The 27043-nt window shown below is 35.9% G+C and overlaps 1 protein-coding gene across 4 annotated transcripts in view; it reads left to right on the top strand.

Annotated features, from left to right (window-relative positions):
• ZNF800 (zinc finger protein 800) overlaps positions 1-27043 on the top strand; it is a 52127-nt gene that overhangs the window by 12134 nt on the left and 12950 nt on the right. For 2 of the 4 annotated variants that reach the window (XM_070423840.1, XM_070423841.1), the window contains 2 exons: positions 8608-8775; positions 11197-12892. In XM_070423840.1, the coding sequence (XP_070279941.1) occupies positions 8608-8775; positions 11197-12892 (1864 nt within the window). Of the gene's footprint in view, positions 1-8607; positions 8776-11196; positions 12893-14100; positions 14222-27043 lie in introns of those variants that run through there. The other 2 variants (XM_070423844.1, XM_070423843.1) reach the window with 2 other exon arrangements.

The following is a 27043-nucleotide window of genomic DNA, read 5'->3' as shown; positions in this document are numbered from 1 at the left end:
TTAAATAACAAAAATATTTATACTTTCACGAGACATTTATTAAAATGGATTTAATTGAGTTTAATATTCTTTCTTAGTCTTTTAGTCTTATGGTAGAGGTAAAGGTATGGATTATCTTAAGGTTAGAAATAGAAAAATAGGGAGAAAGAGAGGATAATAACTTTGTCCAGTATTTAAAACTGGTTTAATATGAAGTTGACAACTGTTTTAATTCTTGAAATATATAATACTGTAAAGATAATGTATATTATAGGAAAAAGATTCTGCCTACGGAATACAATACAGCTATGTACAAGGCACAACAGTTTTTTGAATTTTAAGGAGGAATAAATTGTAGCGAAAATGAGAATTAGCTTTGTATATTTGCTATTGTCATTTTCCTTCTTTGAAGGTTTTTTTTTTTCCTACTTAAAACAACATTAATGTCAGTTTAGTATAAGCTGTGACTGGGTGATGACACCTCAGTCCTGTCTCTGTAAGCAAAGGAATTGTGATTTATCAGAGATATATAAGGGATTGCCTTTTTTGTTTGTTGTTACATAGCAATTTTAGGAAATTTGCAATCTAGATATTTTAAAGATCAAATAGTCTTTGGATGAATAAGAAAATAGATTTGTTTGATATGTTGTTTTTTGAATTCATCTTCAAAGCATGTTATTTGGGGCTACGTTCCTAGGAGAGCAGCCATTATATTAGTCTGGGAATTTCTCAGGGGCATAGATCATACCCTTCACTTTCATGTCGCCAGTGAATAATAACATTGTACTTGGTATTTAATAGGTGTTCAATAAATATTTGTTAAATTAAACTAAAAGATTCATCAATTAGGCACTAAAATAATTTTATTGTATTTATAAATTTATTGTAGTATGTGGCAGTGTTCCACAATTACCCTCGTGATTTTTATTTTTTTTTATATATTGTTAAAATATATTTTTATTGATTTCACAGAGGAAGGGAGAGGGAGAGATAGAAACAATAGTGATGAGGGAGAATCATTGATTGGCTGCCCACTGCACACCCCCCAGCTGGGGACTGAGCCCACAACCTGGGCATGTACCCTGACCAGGAATCGAACTGTGACCTCCTGGTTCATAGGTTGACGCTCAACCACTGAGCCATGCCAGTTGGGTACCCTCGTGATTTTTTTTAACCAAGCCTTGTAAGTGGTAGTTTTAAGATAACAATTTTAATTTTCTTAAGTTTTTCTACTTTTTACCTTTAAGTACTTATGTTAAGGCATGATTAGTTACAAATTTCTTTCATGCTTGTTTTGGAACTCAGAAGGTTTGACAGGAGTTACAGATTTGCTTGCAATGCCCGGATGATATTCTGAAGACTGAGCTCATGTGTCTTCAGCAGTATAAAGCCAGCAGTATACCATTTTATTTTGCCAGTTTATACAGTGTATTTGGCATTAAGGAATAGCACCAGATAAACCCTGGATGAGATTTAATTAATTTTTATTACACACCTATAATGTGAGAATCCGAAATATACACTAATTAGTTAATTTCTTGGCATCAAAAACCATACCTTTTGGAGGGCTGGTGTTTTGAAAAATACTGATTGGTGATCTGTGTAAGTAGTATATAGTGATTTCTAAGATAATTAGGGTAAGAAAGAGGGAGGAAAAGGAATAATTAGGAGGAAGGCACCATGGCTTTCTCTTTTCCAGGATCAAGAGCTGTGGAAGAACTTTATGGTGCTGTCTAGATGACCATGTCTGTTGTCTCAGGTTTTAGCTATTTACAAAGGCACATTGGTTGGCTGTGTCTGATTGTTAGCAGAGCAATTAGAAAATGGTAGCTGATTAAAATAAAGTTATTATACCCCCATGGGGAAAAAACAAAAAACCTTAAATGGCTACTGAAACTAACTTTGGGGAAAACGTGTTTTTTTGTGTCTGTATTTATAGAATTAAAAATTAAAAGTATTTTTCTCATTGGTAAAATGTTTAAGTAGAATTAGAAAATCTTTCAGGTCCCTTTTTTGATTTTTTAGTCCACTCTACATAGACTAGAAAAATCTTATTTATAGAGACTAGTGGCCCGGTGGAAGAAATTTGTGCACATTAAAAGGGAATTAATTAGCGGAAATATTTTAACCCTTTTCAGTCCAACCTCAAGGCTGACTCCACAGACCAGGCGCTAGGAGCAGGTCCAACGTCGAGCAATAAGAACATTAAAAAGTTCAACATTCAATCCCGTCAATTAATTTGGACCAGACTGAATTCCAAAAATAACATTGGACCGCAAAGGGTTAATATTGCTATTTGCCCTTTCTCTATAATAGAAGTGTGAGAGATGAAAGAAAATTAGTAAAATGTATATGAAAATAATATATAAATTTATTAAATAAACAGTAACAAAAGGATATAACAACAGAGGCATGATATAAAAACAACAAAAACATGATATAAAAACAACAGTGATGCAAACAATGACTGATAAAGTGATTAAACTTATTCTAATATCTCCCTGTACACCACATTAAGAGTGAAAACACTTTCAGAGTGCTTGACTAATTTCCCTTGTGATGAAGTATTTAGAACTTTAACTTTTACGTCACATGCTCTTCAAACTTGAGAGAAAGCAACATATAACTGACCATGTGCGAAAACGGGTTCAGGTAGGAATATTCCTACTCAGTTTAGAGTTTGTCCTTGTGATTTATTAATAGTCATCACAAATGCTGGCATCATGGGAAACTGTCTTTGAATCAGTTTAAATGGGAAGCCAGTGTCAGATGGGGACAAATTATTTCTTGGAATCAGAACAACCTCTCCTTCTGCAGATCCTGTTAATACTTCAGCTTCAATAATGTTCGGTCGTAATCTTTTGATAATAAATCTGGTACCATTACAAAGACCCCCATTTACTATTGAGATTACTCAATAGCATGATGATTGCACCCACTTTCAATTTTAATTTATGACATGGCATTCCCGAAGGAGTAGTACTATTAAGAAATTCGATGGTAAAATTTTCCTTTTCAGCATCATCTGTGGAATCAATGGAATCATCACTCAAATATGTGTGAAAATCTCCATTGAGTATATCCAAAATTTCTTCATTTGATTTTTGAATGTGCTCATTTTTTGGACAAAGAATTGCATGTTTAGATGTATTTTTAACATTATCTATAAATATAGTATTTCCAAAGGTAGCTTCAATAATAGATCCATTACAAATCATTTCACAGGGGATTTCAATAATATCCATTCCTAAATGAAAACTGTTAGCAAGTTTGCCATCTCCAAGTTTTACTAACCATCCACTATAAGCAGAATCCTCTGATCTCATATTTGTTGTAAGAGACAACTTTCTGAAACATCCCCAAACATTGCAGTACTTTAAACTCGTTTGTACTATGACCGATTGCATAGCATGCGGCACAATACTGAGACATTGTCGAAAATCCCCTCCAAGAAGAACTTTCCCACCAAACACAACATTCAAATTCATAATTTCTCTTAGTAATCTGTCTATGGCTTTTATAGCATGACTGGATGCCATGGTGTATTCATCAATAATGAGAAGTTGGGCCTTTATAATAGTTTTAGCAACTTCACTGTTTATATCGAGTCTAGAAATTGAAGTTTCATTTATGGAATGGGTAATTTATATTGGGAATGAAAGGTCCTTCCACTGAGAAGTAAATTTGCAGCAATTCCTGTAGATGCTGTGGATAAAATAGTACCACCATGACCTCTAATATAATGTATTAAAACTTTATAAAGATATGCCTCCACACTCCGAGGGCTGGTTCCTGCCTCAAACCTCGCCCTCCTGGGAAATAGGCTTGGCAAGGCGACCCAGGACTCAGTGCATCCATGCTCCGAGGGCCGGTTTCTGCCTCAAACCTCGCCCTTACGGGAAACAGTTTGGGGAGGGCACAGCTGTTGCTAAGAGGACCCAGGACTCAGTGCGTCCACACTCCGAGGGCGGGTTCCTGCCTGAAACCTCGCCCTCGTGGGAAACAGCTCGGGGAGGGCACACCCGTTTCCAAGATGACCCCTGCAGGACTGACTTCCTTCCGGTTGGTTGAGCTTCAGACATGAGGCGTTACACCCAGGGTTTTTATATAAATAGATGGTTTTCTTAAACATATAAAGAAAGCTCTTCAATATGTTATTTAAAAAATGTTAATCAGCCATGGTCCTGACGACTGGGAATATATTGGTGAGCATTAAAGATCTCTTCTTTGTTCTTTTACAGCTTCCAGGTAAATGGGGATACAGAAAAGTAATTATAAGGTAGTGGGGTAATAGTATAGATGTATAGGATACTAGGAGGGTATAGATGAAAAATTCTTAACAAAAATAATAGGAGGGGTCAAAGAGGTTTCCTGGAGAATGTGACATATAACATGAGATCTGAAGGATTACAAGTGAGCCAGACCAGGGAAATGGAAGAATTCATAAGAGAGAAAAAAAAAAGGTGAAGGCTTGAAAAGTAAGAGAGATAGAATTTGGTATATCCATCGACCTGAAAGACATTTAGTATGCCTGAATCAACACAACAATTTTGTATGTGTGAGTGTGCAGAGGTGGGGGGAGGTGGGGGTAGGGGAGCATTTGTGATCAATAATTAAGGTTGATTAATTAGAGCCAAATACTTTTCTGTTTTTGGATGCTTATTGGGCACTCTAAACTGAATATTACTCTATAACTAGAAATATATGAGAAATTGGTATTGGTTTTTTAATGGTCGATTGAGAGCCTGGTAGACAGTGATATGTCAGATTTACTAGTAGGAATGCAGTCTTATATTTTTACAAGTAGTTTTTTAAAAATGTATAACCTCATGCTGTACTTTTTATGTAACTCTTCAGTTGAGTTCTTATGTTAACCTAGTTCAGGTTATTTTTGTGTTCCTCTTCAGTCCTTTTTGACTATCTTTAAAGGCAGAGTTGAATCTTTAGTGTAGGTCTTGAAGGTCTTTTAATTAGAATTAAACTGCAAAAAGTTTTTGTTTTCTTCCTACTGGTACTACACTCAACAATACTTCCTGAGAACTTTATGTAGATCAGTAGAGTTGTTTATATAAAGTACTTTTTTTAGTCTACCACTTATAGTTTGTCAATCACTTGGGAGTTTAACTGTGAACTAGAAATAGAGTAGCAGTTTATTGCCAATATATATTGTGTAATGTGAAATGGACTATGCAAATATATGTATATGTATGTACATATACACGCACACATATGAATTTACGTTTTTATAAAAAATAATACCCAGGCTATCTTCTGAATCTTTTTAAATTTATGTTTTCTGATTTTGTGGTAATATGGTCTAGTACAGTGGTTCTCAACCTTCCTAATGCTGCAACCCTTTTATACAGTTCCTCATGTTGTGGTGACCCCCAATTTCATTGTTACAAATTGAACATAATTAAAGCATAGTGATTAATCACAAAAACAATATGTAATTATATATGTGTTTTCCGATGGTCTTAGGCGACCCCTGTGAAAGGGTCGTTCAACCCCCAAAGGAGTCTCGACCCACAGGTTGAGAACCGCTGGTCTAGTAGAATAAACATTAATTTAGATTTGGGAAGGGGTGGAAATTATTTCATCTATAATAATAAAAGAGTAATATGCTAATTAGACTGGATGTCCTTCCAGACATCCTTCTGGACGACCTTTCAGACGAAGCTGGGACTTCGAGGGAAGCTTGGGTTCCGGGTGCCAGAGGGAAGCCAGTGCTGGCAGCTAGGGGAAGGAAGGCCTACTCTTGCACGAATTTCGTGCATTGGGCCTCTAGTTATATATATATTTTCCAATAGAAACCCAAATGTATAATTTGGGGTGGATTTAGGTTCATATCTGCTTTAATAATTTCTCCAAGATAGGTTTGGTTTGTTCATTTTAAATATGGATAAGTCAAAGTGCAAAGATTATACAGCTCTTTAAGGTCACACGACTATCAAAATTGGAACCTCTAAAGACAGTAAAGTTCTGATAACCTGCTTATCCAGTGGTTCTCAACCTTGGCTGCACATTAGAATCACCTGGGAATCTTTTTAAAATCCTGATTTCTTGGCCTCATCCTCCGGAAATTCTGTTTCTTTGTTATGGGGTGAGGCCACAACATTAGTAACAAAGAAACAGAATTTCCGGAGGATGAGGCCCAGAAATCAGGATTTTAAAAAGATTCCCAGGTGATTCTAATGTGCAGCCAAGGTTGAGAACCACTATGCTAATCAATCTTTTTCCAGTAGAATTTTGAAGGTTGGTCTATTTTCAAAATGATGATAAAATACAAAATGATGATATGAAAATTAAATGTAAACAGATTGCAAAGGTTGAATCAGAAATATTTTTATGGACCCGCCAATATTAATTATATTAGTAAGATTGTGTTTATTCTTTAGTAGTTCCAGAGCTTACACAGAGAGTCAAATAGTTGTTGAATGAAAGAACACTTTACACCTAGATGGTCTTAAAGGTATTTCTCAGGACATATTTGTTTTTAATTTAAATCAATATTATCATTTCCTTTTATTTGAGAAAACTGAAGAATCATTAATTAGTAAAGCATTGCAGGTCAATTTTTCAATTTATCTATGACAATGACCTGTAGGAAGTAGTGACAGAAGACCTTCCAGTTGTGTTTTATTCCTGGTGGCTGTTTCTATTTTAAAGATTAGATGCTTGTTGCCATTTATTTTTTCTCCGCCTTTTGATATTTTGTCACAATGCTTAGAATCCCTAGATCACTGCCACTTCTTTAACGAATATTTATTGAGCACTATTAGAGCTGAATACTTTGTAGTTATAAGTAAGACATACTTGGTCTTGGCTGATTTGGAGTTTATAATCTTAGTGGAGAAAGGCAGGCTTTAAACTAGTATGTCAATATTGAATTAATTGCAATTGGAGTAACTTTTTGAGGGAAAAAGGTTTTGAGTAAACTTACAGTGGTATCAAGAGGCTTAAACAAAATTCAAAATTATGGACAAGATCTACTCTCACACTAAATGGCCATAATCCTTTGTTGGCCCAGAATCTGAAGTAATTTGAGCTGATTTAAAAAAGAAAAGTCACAGACAATCCTGTGACACAGTTTTGACTTCCTTTTTTTTTTTTTTAAATTTTATTGATTTCAGAGAGGAAGGGAGAGGGAGTGAGAGATAGAAACAATGATGAGAGAGAATCATTGATCCGCTGCCTCCTGCAAATCCCACATTGGGGATTGAGTCTGCAACCTGGGCATTTGCCTTGACCGGGAATCAAACCTGCGACCTTCTGGTTCATAGATTGATGCTCAACCACTGAGCCATGCTGGCTGGGCAGTTTTGACTTTCTTTAAGGAATCGGGAAAATGTGTTACAAAACTCCATATTTACTTCCTAATGCCGAAGTAAGCTTGAAGAACCAGGGAAAAACTTTGACAGGGAGTGGGAGGGGATGGGGACATTGAATTTTTCTGTCCCACTCCAGATCTATAGAATCAGAATTTCTGAGGGTGGATCACATACATCTCTATTCCCAGGTCATTTTGATGATCAAATAGATGTTGGGACCACTGTTGGGATATCCCAAGAATTGATTGACTTCAGAATTAGAAAAATAGCATCAATTTTAGTTGTCCTTATATCCAAACTAGTGGCCCAGTGCATGAAATTCGTGCACATTAAAAGGGGATTACTTAGAGGAAATATTTTAATATTGCTAGTTTCCCTTTCTCTATAATAGAAATGTCAGAGATGAAAGAAAATTAGTAAAATGTTTATGAAAATCTTCCTCCTGTCAGAGTCTGGGGAGTGCTTCGGGACCCAGAGTTAAGTCCCCGCACACTCGAGGCGCCTCAAAATCGCATGAGACCCAGACCCAACTGGCCCCACCCTCATTGGGTGAGATCCAGACCCGGCCGGCCCCACCCTTGTCAAGCCCCGCCGGGTGGGGGACGCAGCCTCAGGTCCCCCGTCAAGCCCTGCCAGGCGGGGGGGCGCAAGCTCAGGTCCCCCAGCGCACCCTCAGGTCCCCCGGCCTGGTGCCCCCGTCAAGCCCCTCCAGGCAGGGGGTGCAGCCTCAGGTCACCCAGGCCAGGGTGGGGGGTGTGCCTTGAGGTCCCCGTCAAGCCCCGTGGCTGTGGGGTGCAGCCTGAGGTCCCCTGTCAAGCTCTGCCAGGTGGGGGGCGCGGCCTTAGGTCCCATGGCCTGGCACTGGGGTATGGGGTGCGACCTGAGGTCCCCTGGCCTGGCGCTGGGGTGGGGGCATGGCCCGAGGTCCCCCAGCCTGGTGCCACGGCCAGGGGTGCGGCCTGAGGTCCCTGCTGATTGCTCGTTAAGGCTTGTTACGGGAACTCGGCCTCCGCTGTGAGTGCAGCCATCTTGTGTTACGGAATCCTTGCCTCTGTGGGTGCAGCCATCTTTGACCATTATGGCATGATGGTCAATTTGCATATTACCTCTTTATTAGATAAGATGATAGAAGGATTTTTGCTTAAAGCTTAGTTTATAAATAAATTGTGAATAATACATTGTGGTAATAATTGGAAATGTCTGTATAACATTTTTAACAAGTAAAACTGCACTTTTGGATTCTCAACAATGGTTGTTCAGTTTAAAAGTACATATTGAAGTTACCTTTTGTGTAAAGTTTTCTTTTTTCCCCCCTCCTTAGGAACTAAACAACTGAAACACATTTTATTAAAAGATGTGGACACAATTTTTGAATGTAAATTATGCCGAAGTCTCTTCAGAGGATTACCAAATTTAATTACCCACAAAAAATTCTACTGCCCACCAAGTCTCCAGATGGATGACAGTAAGTTTCAGTCATTTATTCAGTTATGCATTTTACAATTAAGTATTCTTATATTACAACTATGTTTGTGTTAAATTATGGATATCCACTTATGGATAATTTAATGATAGTGAATAAAATTAAAAACTTAACTCAGTGTTATATTCAGTTTCTTAGATATGAACTTTTATACTTGTACTTTTCACTTGAATTTTCCTATAGATATATGAGGTTAGATTTATGAGTATATTTATTTGTATTAAAATATTGAATATTGTTTTTGAATGTTCATATGGATCATATAGTTTATAGTCAGGATTTATGTAAGTTACAGTACTAATTCTTGAAGGGGATATTGGTATTTTTCGTCTTTAACATCTTGTTACCAGATATGACTGATAATTTACTAAGATTCCTCTTAAGTAATGAGAAGGTTGGGAATAGAGCAAAGAAAGAATGAGTAAATGATTTCATGGGAGTGTTAATCTTTCTACTGTTTTCTGGGTCTTGTTTGAAGATCAATTTTGTTCTCCGTGAAATTTATTTAGATCAGTCATTTTACCAGAAATTAGATTGTATTATGGGCTAACTTGAGATCTGAAATAACTTAATGTGAGGAAGGCAGATAGTAGGCCAATAATAAAGTGTTTGTGGAACCAATTGTTTGTTGAATTAAGTGTATTGCCACTGTATAATTAGGTTGCTGTAATGGTGTTATTTTCTTGCTTTAAAGAACTCATGTAAATTCCTTAAAATATTTTAGTAATAGCTTACTTTCATAATTTTTTGTTCAGGGATTTAACTCTTATGGGCTTACAAAATATAGAACTTGTTTTGCCAGTGTGATACTATATTGCATTATGGATTTTGTGTGTTTTTCAACTTATGGGATGGGATTGAAATATAAACTTAAAATATCAGCATAAGATTGATTTAAAGCATTATAAGACATAAGTGAAATAAAAATTTCATATTTGGATACTGCTGTTAGAGCTACATACTATTTTTTAATTGAGATAATAAATGAAAAGATTATAAAAAAGATATCATTGAGATATAAATGAAAAGTCTATAAACATTAGTTTCAAATCTAACTTTTTAAGTAAAGTACCATTCAAAATAAATTAATCCCTAACCGGTTTGGCTCAATGGATAGAGTATCAGCCTGCAGACTGAAGGGTCCCAGGTTCGATTCCGGTCAAGGGCATGTGCCTTGGTTGCGGGCATGTCCCCAGTGTGCAGGAGGCAGCTGATTGATGATTCTCTCATTGATGTTTCTGGCTCTCTATCCCTCTCCCTTCCTCTCTGTAGAAAATCAGTGAAATAAATTTAAAAATAAATTAATTTTCTGGTAGTTAATCCTTGTTATTTTTTAGTATGACTTAGGGAAATACAGGGTGTGGCAAAATTAGGTTTACAGTTGCGAGTATGTGAAATGAGTTTATTATTATTATATTATTTATTAGTATTATTTCCATACAAACAACTTTTGCCCAAATGCTGTAGGTAAATGGATTTGCAGGATTATTGTGCTCTCTTCTTGGCAATACTCATTCTAGAGATACTGTTGTGAAAGTGTTATTCTTCTTGTAGACACTTCATCCATTTTAAAAAGGAAGTACATGAGAAGAGCTATATTAAATCATATCTTGTTTTCTAAACTGATAATTTGATGCTATATTTAATAAGTAACAGCTAGAATTTAGAGTTATATGTGGAAACCTAACTAGTATTAGACAACTCTGTTCCAATAGTAATATTTAGTTGCCTATAGAGGGTGTAATTATTGTACAAGTAAACAAAACTAACTGTTTTTGGAATAAATCTATAGTTTTTAATCATTTGTTTTAATATAATTGTTTCATGTTAAGGAGACACATAATAGGACTGGGTTTAGCAAATACTTCTATATATCATGTTACTCATGTTTATATATTTTCCTACGAATTTTCTTTTTCATTTCCATAAGTATGTCTCCATGCAGTTAGAATAGTTAATTTGTTATGGATAAGGTTAATAGGAATGCTGTTTTACATTTTCTAAAAAAATTATTTTTATATGTAGTAACATTCTTCATTATGTTTTATCCATTTTGGGTAATGAGAACTTTGATTGCCTAAAAATATGAAATATTTTATTGTTTAGGATGCCGATGTGCTTATATATTTTATATTAAGGTCACTTAAAAGTGGAAGTAGCTCTTCTGTTGCATCTATTTCTTATCATTTGCATACTATGTTGAGGTCTTAAAGCAAATTTTAGTTTAATACTAGTTTTTATCTTCATAAAATACTGAAAAGAGATAATGCTGTTATGAAAATGAACATGAACCAGAAATATAAATTTTAAGATAGCCATTCATAATACATTAAAAAATATTAGAAGGCTATATATAGCAGGCTAATTATTCCAGATTAAAATGTTGTTATTTTTTCTTAACAGACCTTCCTGATGTAAATGATAAACAAAGCCAAGCCATAAATGATCTCCTAGAAGCCATATATCCAAATGTGGACAAGCGAGAATATATTATTAAGCTAGAACCCATAGAAACTAATCAAAATGCAGTGTTTCAGTATATTTCAAGGACTGATAATCCTACTGAAGTCACAGAGTCAAGCAGTACTACTCCTGAACAAACTGAAGTTCAAATACCGGAAAGTGACACTGAACATTCTAAAACAGTACCAGTTACAGTTACAGAGGTGGAAACTGTAGAGCCCCCTCCTGTTGAGATGGTTGCAGATGAAGTTGCACCCACATCTGATGAACAACCTCAGGAATCACAGGCTGACTTAGAAACTTCTGACAATTCTGATTTTGGTCACCAGTTGATATGTTGTCTTTGTAGAAAAGAATTTAATTCCAGACGAGGTGTTCGTCGTCACATTCGAAAAGTACATAAGAAAAAGATGGAAGAATTAAAAAAGTACATTGAGACACGAAAGAATCCAAACCAAACCTCTAAAGGACGCAGTAAGAATGTTCTAGTTCCATTAAGTAGGAGTTGTCCAGTATGTTGTAAATCATTTGCTACAAAAGCGAATGTAAGGAGGCATTTTGATGAAGTTCATAGAGGACTAAGGAGGGATTCAATTACTCCTGATATAGCAACAAAGCCTGGGCAACCTTTGTTCCTGGATTCTGTTTCTCCTAAAAAATCTTTTAAGACTCGAAAACAAAAGTCGTCTTCAAAGGCTGAATACAATTTAACCGCATGCAAATGCCTCCTTTGCAAGAGGAAATATAGTTCACAAATAATGCTTAAAAGACATATGCAAATGGCCCACAAGATAACTCTTTCTGGGACAAACTCTAAAAGAGAGAAAGGCCCTAATAATACTGCCAACAGTTCAGAAATAAAAGTTAAAGTTGAACCAGCAGATTCTGTAGAATCTTCACCCCCTTCCATTACCCATTCTCCACAGAATGAATTAAAGGGAACAAATCATTCAAATGAAAAAAAGAACACACCGGCAGCACAGAAAAATACAGTTAAACAAGACTCTGAAAGCCCTAAATCAGCCAGTCCGTCTGCTGCAGGTGGCCAGCAAAAAACCAGGAAACCAAAACTTTCAGCTGGCTTTGACTTTAAGCAACTTTACTGTAAACTTTGTAAACGTCAGTTTACTTCCAAACAGAACTTGACTAAACACATTGAGTTGCACACAGATGGGAATAACATTTATGTTAAATTCTACAAGTGCCCTCTTTGCACTTATGAAACTCGTCGGAAGCGCGATGTGATACGACATATAACTGTGGTTCATAAAAAGTCATCCCGCTACCTTGGGAAAATAACAGCCAGTTTGGAGATCAGAGCTATAAAAAAGCCCATTGATTTTGTTCTAAATAAAGTGGCAAAAAGAGGCCCTTCGAGGGATGAAGCAAAACATAGCGATTCAAAACATGATGGCACTTCTAACTCTCCTAGTAAAAAGTATGAAGTAGCTGACGTTGGTATTGAAGTAAAAGTCACAAAAAACTTTTCTCTTCACAGATGCAATAAATGTGGAAAGGCATTTGCCAAAAAGACTTATCTTGAACATCATAAGAAAACTCATAAGGCAAATGCTTCCAATTCACCTGAAGGAAACAAAACCAAAGGCCGAAGTACAAGATCTAAGGCTCTTGTCTGGTGAGGAACAGTTAACAGAGTTTTGCTTTTTTCTCCCCATCGAACTAAAAAAATCATTTGACCATAATTTATAGCTGGTTCCATTTTAACACATTTGCTTCCATATATCTTATGGCAATGGGAACTGCAAGAGTGATGCACATATTGCATTTCCTCTTCAGTGACCTTTATTCCAGTGGCTTGGGAACAAAAGTTAACTTCAGAACTTATCTTCCACAGGACAATGCAATATAGCTATAGGTAGATGGCACAGGGTCAGTGCTTTCCTCTCTATGTTGTAAAATAATACATTTATATTGGCTTATGTTTACAATAGAAGTCTTCTGTTTAACTTTGCACAGGTTTAATTTGATTCAGTGACTTAGTCTACTAATAAATGCATTGTAGAAAAGTTAAATATATTAGAACGAATTTGTGAAGGCGATAATTATAGGAAAAAAGTCCTTTGAGGCACTGTAATTATTGTAAAAATTAATCTGTGACAGCTAAATAAAGTGCTGCACTCAGAAAAAAAAAATCCCCAAATTGAATTTAAAATGATCAGCATTATTATTTACATTTAACATAGTGCTTCTAGGCAAAGGGGGAAATGATAAAAGTTTGGAATTTCTTTTTCCTTCTCCTTGGGAGTATGTGTCAGTTACCATTTTTAAGTTTGATCTATGAGAAGAATGATTACTTAGATCCCAAATCCTCTTATTTTTCCCTTTTTTGCTTAAATGACCTTTTTGGTAATCAGTTAAAAAATATAGTTAATATTATTAAATAGGGATTAAAAAAATTTTTTTTTGGTGTGGTTGTGCGTTGCAAGAAAAGTGAAATCCCTGTTGGGAAGAAAGAAAAAATAATACTTAGGAGGTTTTGGAACAAATGTAGATTTTTAAAATGACAATATAAAATAAGGAGTAGATTCCCTATCCTTGTTTTTTCAAGTCTCTTTATATTTTTAATTTAAAGTTTGCCTTCAGTACCTGTGTCCCCTGAGTTAAGGCAATTAATATATTTAATTAGTATTAAATTAGTTTTGGATTCAGGTTATAAAGAGTGCTGAGTAGGTTAAATGTTGTGGTTTGATTATAACATTTTTCTATTTTTGTGGAAAACTTGTGATGAAACCATTCTTTAGAAGTCATTTACTATTGTATAATTTTAAAAACAAGCTTTGATTGGTGAACTCAAAAGTGTTCATTTATTCCATTTCTCCTCAGATAACTTCAAGTGATGTACGAAAAGGTTTGGAGTTCATATTTGTGGAAAGACTTTAAATTGGTGTTAGAACCACTAAACGTCTTCAGATGGTACTATGAGAAAAAAAAAAAAGAAAAAACATTTTCATAAATATTTGACTGTAACTGCTGTTTTCTCACTAAAAGGATAATTATCTAACCACTGTTTCAAAGGCACTGCCTTTCCCAGCACTTTCAAGTAGCTGTGACATTTACATATTGTCATCACAGTACATCAGCTAACCAGTGTCTACAAAAATGTTGCAAATTTTTGTTTTTCAAACAATTTGTTGATTAAAGCGATCAACAGCCTGAAGAAAATAATCACCACTGGTGATTTTTAATTGACAAAGACTTGATATCTTAGTGATTTTAGTTTTGTTTCACTTTATTTGGCAAAATTGTCATCTGGATTGTACAGATACCTGGTTTCCTAGTGAGTGTATGTTAAGACCAAAAGACAAATTAGTATCAACACATACATATTTAGCTTACTAATTATTGGTAATTATTTTTACATTCATTTATTTCTAACTTGTTCTCCAGCACTTAAATGTTTGGAAGTTTCATTCAAAAATATATACTTACAGGAAAGTTCCAGTTCATTTTCACCCATGATCATTACATTTTTCATTTGTAAACATCTGAGGTTTTTATGAAAATTTAACATTCCCCTATTTTTCTTTAAATTTTATACAAAGCACTTTAATGATAGATGCAACTTAATTTTTCAGTTTCTATTTTTTTAAAAGACCACACATTTACTAATGTTAATATGAAGGTAGTAAATAGCTTACCGATATTTTATGGATGCAGACAATCCATGCACAACCACTTCTTATGATACTAGTTTATTTCTTTAAATATTGCTAAAAAAGGCAGGTGGGGGTGTAAACCCTGATTTTTTTCTCCCAAGTAAAATCTGAAATGACCACTTTAGATATTTGATTCCTACTGTAAAATTTGGAAAATAATGAATTCTTGTTCATTTTTATAATCAAGATTTTAGGAAAAACAGAAGTACACCTATCTTTATGAAATTTTGGACAGGTTTTGTGTATCAATCTTTTGTACTTTTTAGGGAATATTTTATTTTTTAGTAATTTTTGTCAAATTATAATTTTAAAAGGTACAGCAGAGAATATACCATGTTTTTATATAGGTTCATACCTGTACTTAGGAGGGACCCTGTCCATCTATATACTTTTTGTATAAAATTTTAAAATGTTGAAGATCCACAAGGTCGTAATAAAATACTTCTATAGCTAGAGAAACATTTACCCTTCCCAGTGCTTTGCACTAAAATATACTGTGAAAGGAAACTAGAAAGACTGTAACTGTTGCTGGAAATGTTCTATATTGAATGTACATGCTCTTGTTGGAAAAATGTACTATATGTGATGGAAATAAACCAGACTTGGAGTTATTTCAGCTAAATGTGCTTCAACAAAGGTGCATTGGTTGAAACTTAAATGTTTTATTATCAAATTTAAATTTATTCAGTGACTATGAGCAGCTACACTTGAATTATATCTTGATAGTTTTATTTTTAAAAATTAGAGTTATAATTTCTCTTTAATTTAAAAACAGATTTACTTTTCCACATATGGAAAACTTGTACTTATAGGTCTAACTTTAATGATTAATAGTGTAATATATTTAGGGAACTAAATGTGTAGGTGGTATTTCATTTATAAACCATCTTCTTTAGTTGCACATTATTAAACATGTATGTTTGACTTTTGCGAAGTGTTATCTTTTATGCATTCCTACACACAAGACATATTCCAAAGATATTTTCCAGACTTAAGTACCTATAATCAGTGAAAAGATAAGAGAATTCTTAAAAAGCTTGGGTTAGCTCTTTACTATAGCCTTTCATTTGTATGTCAGTCTTTTCTCTGCTTTTCTTCTTAAATACTGTATGGGAGAAAGAGGGGAGCCCAATTGCTGGAATTTTCTTACTTCACTCACCTGTTTCCACATGTTTTCTCTGTCATAACTCTAGGGCTACACAGCAGGAATTTAAAAGGAAAGACAGAGGGTTCAAGGACTGTCAAAAATATGTGGGTCATTGAGAAAAAAATAGAACTTTGTCAGGACTGGTTTACATTAGAAGGGCCTAGAGAGATTAGGAATATTTATCATAATAGCCAAACTAACAGATCATGGCATAGAAGTTAGTGGCTAAACTGGGACCAGTTTAAAAAGGTAGAATGAACAAGTAAGAAGTGATTTGAAACTCTTTGTTCTTCCTATTCCTTTCTGGTGTTCATTCTTATTTTTTGGTTTTATTTTGAATCCTGAACTCTGTCATCTCAGAGGCTTAGGGTTGAGCCTTTTGAGAAGAAGCCTAGGAAATTGGTGCTGGAAGCCATTTTGCAAGTAGGCTATATAAACAAATATTGATAGCACTTTTTGTTCTTGGTGTAGGGAGGTAAAAACCATCAGAAACTGCTTATAATATATTAAGACATATCTCTGGCTACAGATAATCACCTTTGCTGCTATTTGCTCAATTAAGAGTTTTTCTCTAGAATTTAACTTATCTTTCTTCCTGAAGATACGGTCCTCTCCTAAGTGTGATGAAAAGTAGAAACAAAAGATATGGCTTACACTTCAGTTTCCTAAGTTTGGATAGTACAAGTAAGGGCTGGATGAGGTATGGCCGACACTGGGCGGGTATTCATTACAGATGTACTTTGAATGCACAATGGCTTGGTTCATGTCTCTTATTTTTTCTTCTTTATTCCCTATTTCAAGAGAAAAACCTTCTTGAAGAATATATACATATTCTTGAAAAATATATAAATTACCCATATTTAATTTTTAGCTTGGTTTTGTATATATGAGTCAAGTTTTCTTTTGACACAGATTGCTTGCATTGTTTAAAAGTACTTTAATATTTTTTAGGAATATGTTTGTTATGTTGTTTTATGGTCAATAGGCTGTTCTCAGTTTGTTTTAAAGAGCCTGTGGATGCAGTAGCAGGGGGCGGGGGGGGGGGGGGGACGGGGGGGGGGGTGAGAAAGGGTTTGTTCCTTTGCTATGGCTTGAGGCTGTGGGTATAGAAAGAGGAGTTTCCCAGTAGGTGTTATGACAATTAGTTATGGAGATAGAGAGGCATAAGTGGATATCATTTACTGTTGTGAAGTTGTAAAAGATCTCTTCAAATAGCATGAGCACTGAAGATGAGATAGAAATACTTCTAAAACTTTGGAAATGAGGTTTCCAGGTTTATTGCAGTGGCCTGTGGAAGTATTCCATATCCTTAGGAGTTTTAGAAGTTACTTATCTAATAGACTCCATAGATTACCAGAATTATGATTTAGCCATGGTTCTGTTAGTTGATCTGAAACCATGCTCTAGGACAGCGGTTCTCAACCTGTGGGTCGCGACCCCTTTGGCAGTCGAACGACCCTTTCGCAGGGGTCGCCTAAGACCATCCTGCATATCAGATATTTACATTACGATTCATAACAGTAGCAACATTACAGTTATGAAGTAGCAACGAAAATAATTTTATGGTTGGGTCACAACATGAGGAACTGTATTTAAAGGGCCAGAAGGTTGAGAACTGCTCTAGGATATGTGTAGCATGCTGTTGGCTATGCTGTTAGACAAAATCCTTCAGTACTCTGTTATTCTTTTCCTCTTCTCTTACTTTAAGAGCTAATGGAAACCTCAGGATTGAAGAGGAGTAGGGATCAGCAGTCTAAGAACTGTTATTAGTTGTTTGGTTTCTAAGTTATCAGGCACATGATAGAATGCAGAATAAAACATGTTTCACTTAAACTCACAATTATTTTGCCTTTTTAACTTTCCAGATTTATTTCTCCTCTCTTATAATATGTTTCTGTAGACTTTTCCTTTGACTCATGTTTTGAGATTCCATCTCTTATCTTTCCTATTTTCTCTTCTGGTTAACAAGAGATCTTAGAACCAAGATAGCTAAAATGTGTTCTGAGAAGGTAAGAGGTGTGAAGTCAGCTCATTTCCTCCTGAATCTTAATGTTCTACATTCTATTTGTCAGGTTTATTATTTAATTTTAGACTTCTTCCTCTGCATATATTCACCACTAGTGTACCACAAACAGAGGGGAACACAGGTGCATCTGGTTGGGAAAATGCCCAAAGTTGGAGGTTTTGCTGTTGGTGCCCACTCAGCAGGATTAATTTGATTGATTGTGTATTCTTGAAGTCAGGGTCTATTCTTGATAATTTTGTTTAGTGCCTAGCACAGCCGTGGGCAAACTACTGCCCGCGGGCCGGATCCAGCCTGTTTGAAATGAATAAAACTAAAAAAAAAAAAGACCGTACCCTTTTATGTAATGATGTTTACTTTGAATTTATATTAGTTCACACAAACACTCCATCCATGCTTTTGTTCCGGCCCTCCGGTCCAGTTTAAGAACCCATTGTGGCCCTCGAGTCAAAAAGTTTGCCCACCCCTGGCCTAGCATATTTGTTGTATACCAGGCTATTTAAATAAATGTTTGATAATGATATTAAAGTAAGCAGTAGCCTTTTCCATCTCAAAACCATGTTGTCATATACCAGTGATGGCGAACCTTTTGAGCTCGGTGTGTCAGCATTTTGAAAAACCCTAACTTAATTCTGGTGCCGTGTCACATATAGAAATTTTTTTATATTTGCAACCATAGTAAAACAAAGATTTATATTTTTGATATTTATTTTATATATTTAAATGCCATTTAACAAAAAAAAATCAACCAAGAAAATGAGTTCGCGTGTCACCTCTGACACGCATGTCATAGGTTCGCCATCACTGTCATATACTTTGACACTTTGGGTCTTAAGTTCATAAATTTTTACTATCTCAGTATTGATAGATTTCAATTATTTTAGAAAATATCACCAGTACTAAAATGGGAGTTTATGATAATAAAGAGAATTCTTAGCTAATAATAATAAATGCTCATGGAGTGCTTATTGTATGCCAAGCACTCTGCTAATCCTTTACATGCATAGTGCCCCGAATTCACCAACAGCCCTCTGAAGTAAGAATGGTTACTTCATTTTCCTCATTTTATAGAACAGAAAATTGAAACTTAGAGAAGTTCAGTGACTTATTCAAGTTCACATCGGTAGTATATTACAGAATTGAGACTTGACACTAAGTCTGACTACAATGCATGTGCCCTTGATCAGTACACCTAACATTTGCACATTTTACCATTTGCAAAGCACATTCACGACATTACCTTATTGTCAGTGTAGTGTAATGCTTTGGAGCCAGATTAGTTGGTGAAATTTCTGGATCCACAAATTATTTTTTGTGTGACATTGTGCAAGTTACTTAACCATTTTGTGCCCTAATTACCTCACCTATAAAATAGCGTTTCCAATATTTCTTAACCTTATAAGTTGTGGTGAGGATAAAATGAAAAACACATTTAAAATACTTAGTACAGTGCGTGGCATGTTACAATAAATGTTAAGATTACTATAAGTGATCAAAATGTGGGAATTTTTTTATTACCTCTTAAGTTTAGAAAGTTTTTTTTAAAATATATTTTACTGATTTTTTTTTTTTTTACAGAGAGGAAGGGAGAAGGGTAGAGAGTTAGAAACATAGATGAGAGAGAAACATCGATCAGCTGCCTCCTGCACACCCCCCACTGGGGATGTGCCTGCAACCAAGGTACATGCCCTTGACCGGAATCGAACCTGGGACCTTTCAGTCCGCAGGCCGAGGCTCCACTGAGCCAAACAGGTTAGGGCAAGTTTAGAAAGTTTTAGAGAAAACTTTATTGCTACACATCATATTTTAACTCCTGCTTTTATTTAATTGAGACAGTAAAGATAACTATATAATTTTCTATCAGTTCTTTTCTAATCAGATATTACTAGTTTATTATTCTTACTCATAAGTATTTATCTTGCAAAAGGTTAAGCACATTCATTGTAAGTTGTAAGCACATTCATTGTAAGTTACACTTTATTTTTATGGTTACTCCCCAGAGTAACCCATCTGTTTTAAAATTTTCATTATATGTGTTCTGTCACACAAATATTTTATTCTTGGTCATGTGTAAAATATTGATATGGAATACATATTAACAGCTGGACTATTTCTGTAAAACAAAAGTAGATATGTATTATTTGAGAGAAAGCATTCAATTATGGAAAGTATGGATTCTTCAGAAGAGCACCATTTAGGCTAAGTTAGGAGTTTGTTTGGCGAATGTGTCATGAAAAGATAAGAAATGACACTTTTCAGCAGTCTTGCCAATGGTAGTCATTAGTGGCAGTACTCCAAATTTCAACTGAGGCCCAAGCACTGTTAAATCATCTGCTGAGAGAGTTTACCCAACACCTGATTGTTATTGATTTAGCTTTTTTTTTTTTAATCCTCTCCTGAGGATACTTTTTTTAGGGAGAGAAATGGAGAGAGAGCGAGAGCACGCACGCGATTGGTTGCCTTCCATACAAGCCGTCACGGGAGCAAACCTGTAATCTAGGTATATGCCCTGACTAGGAATCAAACCCACGACCCTTTGGTGCACAGAAAGACACTCCAACCAACTGAACCACATAGCCAGGGCTGATCTTGCCTTTTTAACAATAAGATGATGATTTTTAGAAATTTTAGTGTTTAGAGACTGGTATAATTTGCAATACTGGAGAACCTTGTTTCTAGGTTTGGATGAACCTTCATATCCTGAACTTCAGATCAAGTGTGTGGCTTCTTAATAATTCTGATATTCAACTACTTGTGTCAGGTGTTTGGAGCATATTTCTGGCACATGGAATATTGTAATGTTTAAGCAATAGAATGGTGTGGTTGAAAAAATAGCCAGACAAAAATAAACAAAAAGTCCCCATTTGGAATACTTGAGCAATAATAACTTGCAATGTATTTTGGTGCCCTGTTCTACGTAATCTGGTAACACTTTCACTACAAAAGTATGTAATGATCATATTCAGAGGAGAAATTACATCAAAATGAACCTTAAGTGCATATAACTCATATTACAACCCAGGTTTTTAATCCCTTCTATCTGTGGGATTATCCTAAAAGTAAATTAGTGCTGAGAAGTGGAACTGTGACTGTAGTCAAACTTTCTAAGCTGTACAAAGTTTGTTTTTTTTTTAAACCTGAGGCTGTTTTGGGTGCTTTGGTAGATCTGAACCCCAAAGTACCTGCTAGTTGTGACTGGTAGCTTTTATTTTGGATGGGAACAAAAAAGAAGAAATACCTTTCTAAGAAAAAATAGGCAAGCACTAGGAATATTGTGTGTTCAAGTGACTGAATGATATGGAAAAAATTAACTTAGGGAAAGGATTTTTCTGGAGTTTCTTTGAATTTTTGAGAGATAATTCGTTAGGGTTGTTTTATATAAGCTGTAGGAGAGTGGTTATGTCATTTTCATGCCTTTTGATCGTTAGATGTTTATTGAGTTCCAACCAGTTAACTAGATCTAAGTAGCACAGTATCTTTAAACCACAGATGCTACATGATGGAAGTACTAGTAAAACCCACAGTGGCTTGGATCACCAGCCACCAAACAATTTGCCAAGTCTTCTAATTGCAGGTGTGTGACTGCTTATGCGTTCATGTATACAAATTCTGGGCTATGTTGTTGATGTGGTTTTTTTTTTTTTTTTTTTTTTTTTTTTCTGTTGCAAACATAGAGTTACTTGGTCTGTAGCTTGTAAGGAGGGGTTTATTGGAAGGTTTTATGTGGGGAAATAAGGGCGATAGAAGTGGCCAGGCCTTATAGGAATCTAGGAGTATTTGTTCAAACTGGCTTCACCATGTAGATTTCATAGACTGGGGGGAAAATGCAGTTCTAGTGATTGGGTGTCGCCCTTTTAGCAGCAGCAGAAGTATTGCTTCTCTGCTGCTGTTAGCCCTTTTCAGACTCTGCTTTTACTTTTCTTTTCTTTTTTTTTTAAAAATATATTTTATTGATCTTTTACAGAGAGGAAGGGAGAGAGATAGAGAGTTAGAAACATCGATGAGAGAGAAACATCGACCAGCTGCCTCCAGCACACCTCCCACTGGGGATGTGCCCGCAACCAAGGTACATGCCCTTGACCGGAATCGAACCTGGGACCTTTCAGTATGCAGGCTGACGCTCTATCCACTGAGCCAAACCGGTTTGGCTCTGCTTTTACTTTTCTTTAAAAAACAATTACCATATTCTATGCCTTCTCAATATGGTTATTCCTGCCTCATTACTTCTGCTGCATATCTTCTCTGTGTCTTTCAGCTACGTTCCCTCTCCATAGAGCTTGAGTTCAGACTCCTGTAAGAGAAAGTATGATTGGTTCAGTGAGGTTGGGCAAATCTCCTATGCCAGGCCCTCTTTATAGACTGCTAGCCATAGGCTGTTCTTCATTGATTGGCTGCTCTTGGAACAGGTGCTCTTTGTTGGTTCTGTCATTGATGATCATGGTGGTAGAGTCAGTGGAGTAAAACATGGCCCTGGGCCCAATAAAAGGAGTCCTTTAAAAATATATATATTGTTGATTTCAGAGAGGAAGGGAGAGGGAGAGATTGAAACATCAGTGAAGAGAGAGAATCATTGATTGGCTCCCTCCTGCATGTCCCCTACTGAGGACTGAACCCACAATCCTGGCATGTGCCTGACAGGGAATCTAACCATGTCCTCCTGGTTCATAGGTTGAGCTCAACCAGTAGCCACACTGGCCGGGCAAAGGAATCTTTCAATGGGAATCTTTTACAGAAGGACTCTGGATAGCCATGTAATAATCTTTCTAGTACATGTCTTTCTTCCATTTTAAAGGGGATAGAATTAAAGGTAACCTGTGGGCTTGACTTTAATATCAATGCGTCACCAACAATCCTTTCCATGCTGAGAAAATGTGAGAAAAAGTTTGCTGATCAGCACCTGTAGCTCCTTTCCTGAACTGCCTGATGCTGTTTCCATCTTTGGCTTTGCAGATTCATGGACAGCCTGAAGTTTTCACTGAGAAAAAGCCATTACATTTCCTGTAACATCATATTAGGCCATTCTGTCAGTTACTGCTATTTTCCAGACATCTACAATTACGCTGCACAGTTTGAGTTGGCGATTTAGTGAATCCTTAAAATATTGCTTCTGCTTTTCTACATGTACTTTCCACATTTAGGCTTACTCTGCAATAGCTACTTTATATCTCAATTCCTTCAACAACAGACACTATTGAGTGTCCTTCATGTACTTGGCACTATTCCATTCTTGGGGATACAGAATCCTACTGTGGTTAAAGCGTGGTGTTTTAAGTATCGGACTCCTTTACTTACTGTCTGTGTAGTTTGGGCAAGTAAATTATTTTTTCTAAGCTTTACTTTTCTTGTCTGTAAAATGATATTAGAAACTACCTTATAGGTATGTTTGTTGTGGGAATTTATAAAAGTTTAAGTATATGTTGTATATAATATACTTAGCACAATGCCTGGCTTAAGTAAGAGCTCAATAAATATGTATTACAGTTGTAGTGATCACTAAAATTGTTGTCACTTTGCTGCTGAAATACTTTCTAGAACTTAGTTTCTGGTTATCTTGCTTTACCATTTAATGTTCGTTGCCTTTTTGTTGGCTTTAATCCAACTGTTTAATGAAAAGTCAGATGTAACATCTGTGATAAAGTCAAGATATACACAGTTTATTAAGTTAAAACGTTTTATGGGTCTTCAATATGTTGCCATTTTTTTTGCAGCACCTTTGACTAATACAGAAGGATTTGTTGAACTTTTTGATATAATTTTGCTTTTTTGTAGTTAATGTCTTATAGAACAATGCATAGTTTAAGTAGTGAAACTCAGAGCACTTTTTTTTTTTTTTTTTTTAAATATATTTTATTGATTTTTTACAGAGAGGAAGGGAGAGAGATAGAGAGTCAGAAACATCGATGAGAGAGAAACACCGATCAGCTGCCTCCTGCACATCTCCTACTGGGGATGTGCCCGCAACCAATGTACATGCCCTTCACCGGAATCGAACCTGGGACCCTTGAGTCCGCAGGCCGACGCTCTATCCACTGAGCCAAACCGGTTTCGGCACAGAGCACTTTTTTAAAAAAATAAACATTAGACTATGGGTACATGAACATATTCTGAGTTTACAAGCAAGAATTATGTCTTCTCATTTTCTCACCAGTGCCTTGCAGTATACCTGGCATATAACAGGTGCTAAGAGCATGTTGAAGGAAGGAAAGAAGGAAGACAGGAACATTAACATCAATTATCTTATTATTAAGGCTTATCATTAGTCCACAATATGTTTTTTCTTTTAAGCTTCTTTTCCCAGTACCTCATCATCTAATATACAGGGTATCCACCAAAAAAGTATACACACTTTAACAGCCGATAGCTCAAAAAATTTTAATATGTTTTTATTGATTTCAGAGGGAGGAAGGGAGAGGTAGAGGGAGGTAGAAACATTAATGATGAGAATCACTGATCGGCTGCCTCCTGCACACCCCCTACTGGGGATCGAGCCCGCAACCCGGGCATGTGCCCCGACCAGAATCGAACCGTGTTCTTATGGTTCATGGGTTGACACTCATCCATTGAGCTATGCCGCCCAGGCTGATAGCTCAATTTTGAAAATGAGATGTATTTTAATAAACACTGCCTTTGTAATTGTTCAAAGTGTGTGTACACACTTTTTGGGGGACACTCTATACATGAACATATTGCTTCTCTCTCTGCAAGCTCCTCTTTGTTTCTGTTACTGATGGCTTCTGTTACCTGCCTTCATGGCTACTACTAAGCACTGGTGACAGATTCAAACTCATGGGAGTGCCGTATTGACTGTATCCCCTGATAACTAGTCCACAATCAATTATACACTATATGGGTATATACTTAGTGATTTTTTAATAATTATTTTAAAGATTTTTTAGGAGATCTGTGTCTTGATCATTGTTGATTCCCCAGGGCCTAGGATAGTTCCCAGTTCATAGTAGGCATGCAGTAAATATTCGTTGAATGAATGAACAATATAGGCCATGTTTATACCATTCACTTGTGAACCATCTGCAATTATTTTCTATCTCTACATTTATATTGAAAGTTCCTGCGAAGGGCATTGCTGACCATGTAAATGCTCAATCTGATAGCTTCTTGATTTTCATCATGTTTGACCTTTCTACAACCATTAATGCTTGCAAATTTACCTTTCCCAGGTTTTCATGCTCACTTATAACTGGCTCATCTTGGGCCAGTCTCAGCATGGTATTACATCCAAAAAAACCGGACATGCTCAAAAATCTTTGGAAAATAATGAACCTTTTTACTGTTTACAGAAATCTTCTAAGGTGGTCCAAAAGCACAATTACATAAAACTTAAGCAAACTTCATATAAGTTCTTTTTATTCATCTCTCCTCCCAAATTCTCATATAGTTTGGCAGCTTCCTCCAATCTCTCTTCTGTAACCTTTTCCCCCAAACCTGTAAAATTTCTACACAAAACCCCTTGTCCACTTTTCTCATCTTCTGGTCTCTTATTTTCTTCAAAGAGTGACTCACTCTTTGCAGCTTAAATCACTTTAGTTTCTTACAGGTTTTTTTTTTTTTTTTGCTTCCCCACCTCCCATTATCCTGCTCAGTATTCCAGAAGTCTGGGAATATCCTCTTGATTCATCTGGTTTGCCTGTACCAACTTTCTTTGTCTGACTTCAATCAATCTTAAAGCCTTATATGAGACACTATGTCCTCCAGTGTGTATTTCTTGAACTTTTGGGTTCAGCTGGGTTTCCCCCTGGTGTGTTTCTGGAGTGCCCCACCTATAGCAATATTGAAATGATCTATTTGTGTCCCTCCTCTAGGTTAGAATCATCTTAAGGGGTAGAGCTCCTGTTATTTACTTATATACCTAGTATCTAGCATCATATCTGGAATGTAGTGGATGTTGGTAAATATTTATCGAACCCATGCTCCTGTGAACTCTGATTCTTCCTCTCTTGCCACTGGCTTTTATTTTGTTACTAGGTTTTTAAATATGGATCAAAGTTTTCTTAGTTCCTTTCTTATTTTATACTCTCTCAGTGATTCATCTACTCCCAGAACATCACTTACCACTTCTGTGAAGATACCCCAGACTTATTTTTCTGATTCTAAGACCTTTTTTAAAAAAAGACCACTTGTTTTTAAAGTTGCAAGTTAGACATGGATATTTCTCCAGTATCTTAAATGCAACAGAAACTCAATAAAACAACTTATTATCTTCCCTTTATGGTTGTTTCCTGTCTTAATTATTCACATTTCTACCCTCCTACATACATACCTAGGCTAATTAGAATCCTAGGAAATACTTTGACTTCTTTCTCTCTCTCTCACACTCTTACCTAATCAGTGATCCGTGCCTGTCCATTTTACCTTTGGTTTTTCACATTTGGCTCCTCCCTTGCCATCTCCACTTTTAGTAGTTTAGTTTGGACTCTTATCTCTTTCCTACACCATTGCAATAGTCTCTTTACTGACCCTCTTTCTAATCTGGCTTCCAAGCTGCTGTCAGAACTATCTTCCTAAAACAGATCTATCCTTACTGTATGTTCATCGCTTTTGTTCATCACTTGACTAACTTACTCATTCTCCGGTCTCAGCTTAAATGTCACTTCTAAAGAAAGACAATTTAAACTACGTCTCCCTTGTAGTTTTCATGTTTCTTTATTGTCATCCAACATAGTTTGTAATTATGCTTATATCTGTGGATTGTTTGTTCAATGTCTCTTCCCACTGGAGAGATTTATGTAAGAGACTGGGAGGAGGAAAAAAAAAAAAGACTAGGGAGAGTTACGTAGACCCTGTGTGTACCACAATGCTTGGGACATAGTAATGCTTAAAAAACATTTGCTGAATGAGTGGATAGATGATAGATAGTTTATCGGTATAGGCAAGCAGGAGATAGCAAAGGCAGAGAAGTTGCAGGGTCCTGGAATCTTCCTA

This window comes from Myotis yumanensis, unplaced genomic scaffold, assembly GCF_028538775.1.
Source record: "Myotis yumanensis isolate MYYU_CA2020_CCGP unplaced genomic scaffold, mMyoYum1.0.hap1 SCAF_9, whole genome shotgun sequence".
In the NCBI taxonomy this organism is placed as follows: Eukaryota; Metazoa; Chordata; class Mammalia; order Chiroptera; family Vespertilionidae; genus Myotis; species Myotis yumanensis.
This window is presented reverse-complemented; position numbering and strand designations above follow the sequence as displayed.